At 37.7% G+C, this 6,575-nt stretch overlaps 1 protein-coding gene across 1 annotated transcript in view; it reads left to right on the top strand.

The window, feature by feature from the left end:
* The first annotated feature begins 2,715 nt into the window (after nt 1-2,715).
* Nucleotides 2,716-6,575, top strand: part of LOC141752304 (claudin-4-like) — a 16,781-nt gene continuing 12,921 nt past the window's right edge. Inside the window, exon 1 of the mRNA XM_074610131.1 lies at nt 2,716-3,344. Coding sequence (XP_074466232.1) covers nt 2,860-3,344 — 485 coding nt within the window. The 5' untranslated portion in view covers nt 2,716-2,859. The remainder of the gene's footprint in view (nt 3,345-6,575) is intronic.

Genomic DNA, 6,575 nt, shown 5'->3' with positions numbered 1-6,575 from the left:
AATACTAAAAAAGTCCTGTATTCAAAGTGCTGCTTAAAATACTAAATGTAAAGGTACTCATTATGCAGAATGACCTTTTTCAAAATAATGTATATTATATTATTGGATTATAATTATTGATTAAATAATATGTAGATCACCTTAATGTTGCAGCTGGTAAAAGCGGGGCTAATTTTAACTACTTTATCAACGATTTGTGAATTCCCCTTAGGGATCAATAATGTCTTATCTTCACCTATAATAATACATGATCATTTATTAGTTGATTTTATATTATATCATTAATCTGAATCCTCAAAAAAAAACTCATAACCATCATTTATAAATGGTAAATTGATAGTTAAGTAAACCTTTTTAGTTATTATTTAATATAGTAGTATCAATAATAATTGATATAAAATAAAAACAAGCTAAAAATAAAAGCTAGAATAGAAGCTAAAATAGAATATAACACACAAGAATAAAAGTTATAGTGCAGTATAAAATAATTATTTGTTTTAATAAAAGGCAGCAGCAAACAAGAAAGTTTAAAGCTTTGAATATAGTATTATTGTTACTATTATTATTATTATTATTATTATTATTATTATTATTATTATTATTATAGTTATAGTTATTTTACTGTTAACAATGAAATGATAATTGATCATGTTTACTAATTATTGGTAATGTGATAATTTATACTATTTTATCATTAGTTTGTGTAAAATTAAATAATTAGTTGATATATTGTATCATAGCTGATAAGAGATGATAACATTACATTCTGACTACATTAGCAGACTATAACAGTTTAGTGTTGCACACATTATAACATATTTTTTAATGATTATTAAATGATTTGTAAACCTTTAAGAAATTGTTTGTAAAACATCGATAAACATTACGTAGATAGATGGACCAGAAACCAGTGATTAACCATTAACAAAGTATTAACTATCTTTCAAAAAAAAAATTATAGATGGATTACAAACCAATTATTAACCATTAACAAAGTGTTACAAATGTCAATGTAATGTTTAGAGATGTTTTAGAAATTATTTCTTTAAGGTTTACAAATAATTTTGTAACCATTAATAAATACTTGATATAGTATATAAAATGTTATAATGTGTGCAACAACAAACTGTTAAAATAACAAACTATGGCATTACTAATTGATAAAATATTATTAATTATCATTTCATTGTTTGTTAACAGTAAAATAACTAACACCCTATTTTTCCCTGATAATGTGGCACTGTGAACAACAAATCTGTGCTGAAATCAGCGCCTGTAGGTTAGGTTTGGATTCATTTTGCTTTTAAAAACAAATGTTATTTTAACTTTTCTTGGAACAAAAATGACAAATTCTAATTTTCTGATTTAAAAAAATTATTTGACTTGACTAGTCTTCAACATATAATAATATAAATATTATTAATAATATTCCTTCCATGAAGGAAATTGGATTCAAATGTTTATCTGCAGCTTATTATGAGGCAGAGCGAGGACTGTGGATTTTGTCACTTACATTGTAAAGTAAATAAACAGGAAGAATGATATATTTGGGCACCTGACTATTGTTTCAAGGCAGAAAAATAGTGAACCTATCCTTTAATTCTAGTTAATTGGTGCATAAAGTCTCTGCACAAGCAAAAATGTGAAATTTGTCTACAGGCGTGCATGCAACTGGAAATCTATGCAGAATAAATTTGCCAAATATAAATGAATGATGACTGAATATTTACTTTAGTTTAGATGGCTTTTCGCCCACAATTAGTACTTAATTACATAGATTATTGCAGGAAAAGGTCAAAAGGTCATAATGAGTACAGCTTTCTAACTCAAATTCAATTTACAGTAAATTACAAGGTGACTCTTTCAAAGTGTAACTGCAGTTATCTCATTCATTTTGCTTTTAAAAACAAATGTTATTTTAACTTTTCTTGAAACAAAAAATCCAAATTTTCTGATTTAAAAAATAATTTGACTTGACTAGTCTTCAACATGGATTCAAATACTGTGAGCAACAGTATTTTTTCTTTTCTTTTATACAGTTGTATACTCAACCACATGTGTCTCCAGGAATTATTTGGCCAGAGTTGAACCGATACTGGGAAGATCACGCTGTCTGTATGCTAAAGGTGTCTGAGAATCAGCCTATTATGTTTTCTCTCTGCTCATATTTGCTCTGGGTGCAGTTATTCCGGTTCCCAGCAGAGCTTTTGGGATTGTTTTCCTAACACCGAATCCTGACTGTTTAAGAAACCCACACGGCTGGAACCAGGAAGTAACGAAAGATCAACAGTATCAGAGGGACGGTCTGCTTATAGCCATTGTGTGTGTTTGCACCATTGTGTGTGTGTGTGTGTTTCTATGCTTACTCACAACAAGCTGTCTATGTAGCCAGAGGCTGAAGCTACTTCTCTGTTGGTTAACCATTGCGTGTATGTAAATCAGTATGTTTAAGGAGCTATACTTTTTGACTATTTTAAACAGAACTTCTCCTTCCCTTTTACTAAAGAGACAACCATCTTAAAGGTCACCAACCCCCACCAACCAGACACACCCTCCCGCCATCACATCCCTCCTCACTCGCCCTGCCTCCAGCTCCCCTCCTCCACTATATGTGCACAGGTGGAGATGGTCTTTTTGTGTGTGAAGACAACCTCCTGTTGACGTCATCACCGGGGGACTCCTCCTTGCTCCCCTGAGGTATAAAGGATCTCTTGTTTCCGTGGCAGCATCTCACAGCTACATCACACCCTCTCACAGGTGTTCACAAGGAAGCCTGAACAACACAGAAGGAGGATCTTTAAAGGTTTGTTGGCAAATCCGTGGACTCGCTATTTCAGAGTCATCAGACGAAGAGCCAGCATGTCGATGGGCATGGAGATCGTGGGCATCGCCCTTGGAGTCATTGGTTTCATCATTGCAATAGTGACGTGCGCCCTGCCTATGTGGAAGGTGACGGCGTTCATCGGAGCCAACATCATCACTTCTCAGAGCATCTGGCAGGGTTTGTGGATGAACTGTGTCACCCAGAGCACCGGCCAGATGCAGTGCAAGATCTACGATTCGTTGCTGGCCTTGCCTCAAGAGCTGCAGGCCTCCAGAGCCATGATGATCATCGCCATCATACTTGGGGTGCTGGGGGTCATGATCTCCATCGTCGGCGCCAAGTGCACCAACTGCATCGAAGACGAGGCGTCCAAGGCCAAAGTGATGATCATCGCTGGAATCTTTTTTGTCCTCGGCGGCCTTTTGGTCCTCATCCCCGTCTCCTGGACAGCAAGCGTCATCATCCGGGATTTCTACAACCCCCTCCTGACCGACGCACAGAGGAGGGAGCTCGGGGCAGCGCTCTACATCGGCTGGGGAGCGGCCGCCCTGCTCCTGATCGGTGGCGCCATGCTGTGCAGCAGCTGCCCGCCAAAAGAGAAGCAGTACAAGCCGCCCCGGATGGCCTACTCCGCCCCGCGCAGCGCCAGTGCAGGCGCAGGGTACGACAGGAAAGACTATGTTTGAACGGAAGATTTGGAAAGTAGGATGAAATGTTTGTTGCACATGAGTGTTTTTGTGTGTCAGTGTGTGTATTTTGCCGTCTGAAACCACAGGGCGAACCGCCATGAAAAGACTCCGAGATGAAGATGTGTGCATGTGTGTTCAGTTTGGTTGAACTGTTCATTTTTATAACTTTTAATACCTTTGCTCTGCTATAATCCAGCAGGTGTGCCTTGTTAAAGTGGCTCCCATTTTCAGTATATGAACATGGGAGCCTGTTTTACAGTAAAACATAACTTTATTCTTTTGAAAGGTCAAACTGCGTTCCTCTGACATGTTGTATTTATACTCAAACTTCTGTGGCATTATGTGAATCTGAAAACATCTGCTTCTTGTGTGTGTCGCTCTATCATTAGCCGTTGGCCTGCTGGTGTCGTGTTTCACTGAAACTTTCAGTTAAAATACTGTGTGTCACTGACAATGACAAGGAAAAGCCAGCTCTCATTTTACATGGATTTGCCTGTGTGATTGTTCAGTGTGTGTGTGTGTGTGTGTGTGTGTGTGTGTGTGTGTGTGTGTGTGTGTGTGTGTGTGTGTGTGTGTGTGTGTGTGTGTGTGTGTGTGTGTGTTTTGCATGTAATATTTGCTTAGGAGAGTTTCTGCTGAGACTGAAACTAAAGATGGATCCATGATACGGCCCCAGGTAACAACTTTATCTTCTTCCTCAAACAGTTTCCTCAAACAGTTTTACTGTTTGAGGTCATAGAAGAGACTGTTTCAGTTGCCACACAAAGACTTTATATGTGTCCATATGTGTGAGTTTATATATATTTCTGTAATAAAATGTATTTGTAATGTATTTTAACATCACATACTCAACTGTGTCTGTGTTTCAAATAGATTTCTATTGTTTCTTTTTTTTATCTTATTTTTGTATATTTTATATCTATCATAAGCAACAACCTGCATGGCCCTCTGTATGTCAAACAAAGAGCCAAAGGACCTCTGTAGATTCGTGTGTGCGTGTGCGTGGGTGTGTGTGTGTGCGTGTTATAGGATGTTTGTTTCCACATCAGCAGGATGTGTTTGTGTGTATAAATTAAATATTTCACATTTTTAAATTGTTTAAAAAACGGATTCACAAATTAAATTGCTTTAAATGTTTTTGTAGTAGTGCTTGAATTTCAAATGTGTTAAAGATTTCAATAAAAGTCAAACTCAAAATGATGAGGAGGAGGGTCTTTTCTTCCTCTTTGCTCAGGAAAGACGGTTTAACCCTTTTGTTTTAGAGTGCTAGTAAAATACAGGAGCGCACATCACAAAGCACACGCTACCAAAACAAACAGTCCAAATCAAATAGTTTAAAAAGCTGAAAGTTGGGTTGGGCTTTGGGAGTTGGGTTTCTTTCTTTAGCCAGCGTTACAACCGAGTTAAATTCATCCTTCAGTTTAGCCAGAGATAATAATGCTTATAGGTGTGGCAGGTATACTGTTGGCTACGTTAGGCTGCCATACAATTGTCAAAGAATATGCCTGTTGGCCATATTATGGACAAAGACTTGAATCAGCTGGAAAAAAAGGAAAAATTAGCGGTTAAGATGAAAGAGAGACCGAAAAGGAAGAAAACAAACACCCTTTTCCAACAATTGACAAACTGACAAGCACCTTGGTGAACTACTAATGTACCAGTGTATTGTCAATGTATGTGTTTTTGCATATTAGTTCTAAATCAAATTAAATTAAATTAAATAACAATTAATAATAAATAAATAAGTAAATAAATATTATGAATAATCAATTTTATTTTGTTGCGTCTCTGTTGGGTAGGGAGAAAAACAGATGTTGAACTGACAAATCAATATCAATATTATCCTTGTTAATGCAGAGTCAGGAAATGTCGGAGGCTCACATGAGTGTTATAAACCACAGACTCAAAACATTTTACAGCCTTATCTGTAAAAAAATAGAACCAAAGGTACTTTATCAGCCTTGAAACGCACCTGACACTCACTGAACAGCTCTCTGCCACCAGGTTTTACAAATCAGTCACTCACACACATCTCACCATAACTCTGTAATCTCAAAGGACCATGATCAAGGTGAACCAGAGAGAGGAATTTGACCAATTCAACAGAAAAATCTGCCAAAGTGTTACACTCACCTGTTTGTTAACACAATACCCTAACTGTCCTTGCAGTATTCTTGTCTTTGAGTGGTGTAGTTGTTCCTTATCACAGAGACAACTGGTGAATATGAGGTTTTCAGTTCCTCAGAGTCACAGATAAAGAACCTCTCTCTCTTGACTCATCACAAAACAATCACACAGGCAGAAATACATTATAGAGAAGACAGAGATACAAATTCCTCTATCCACAGTATAATCACTGGAGAACTAAAACACAGCAAAGCCACAAATCATTGTATGCATGTTGTGCTGAAACAGTTCTGAGAAACTGGGATTTCACAATTAGGCTTCAGGGCTCTGCGGGTGGTGGTATCTAGAAGGTAACCCGCATATTGCGAAATCTGATCTGAGATCTGCAAAAACTTGCAAAAACTCTTGCGAGACTCGCTGACCGACGACCTATCCTAACCTTAACTATTCAAGATCCATGCCTAACCTTAAACATCTTGTGAGAGTTTCTCCAACTCGCAGGTTCCCTTCTAGACACGACTCTGCGGACTGAGTCAAGCATGTTGTCCGCAGTGGGCCTTTACAGGCCGCGGCTCATTGACTGCAGTTGGTAAATGGTAAATGGACTTGCATTTATAGCGCCTTTCCCATCTTCTGACCACTCAAAGCACTTTACACTACATGTCAGTATTCAACCACTCACACACACATTCATACACTGATGGCAGAGGCTGCCATGCAAGGTGCCAACCTGCCCATCAGGATGTAATCTAAATACTCATTCACACACTGATGGCACAGCCTTTGGGAGGAATTTGTGGTGTAGTATCTTGCTCACTTCGACATGTGACTGGAGGAGCCTTCTGATTGGTGGGTGACCTGCTCTACCTCTGAACGTCAGTCGCCAGTTAACTTTTGCTACTGGATGCTGGATATACTAACATGACAACCAAACT

The sequence above is a fragment of the Sebastes fasciatus genome, chromosome 16, assembly GCF_043250625.1.
Source record: "Sebastes fasciatus isolate fSebFas1 chromosome 16, fSebFas1.pri, whole genome shotgun sequence".
NCBI lineage: Eukaryota > Metazoa > Chordata > Actinopteri > Perciformes > Sebastidae > Sebastes > Sebastes fasciatus.
Note: the sequence above shows the minus strand (reverse complement) of the source record. Positions and strands in the feature narration are given on the sequence as shown.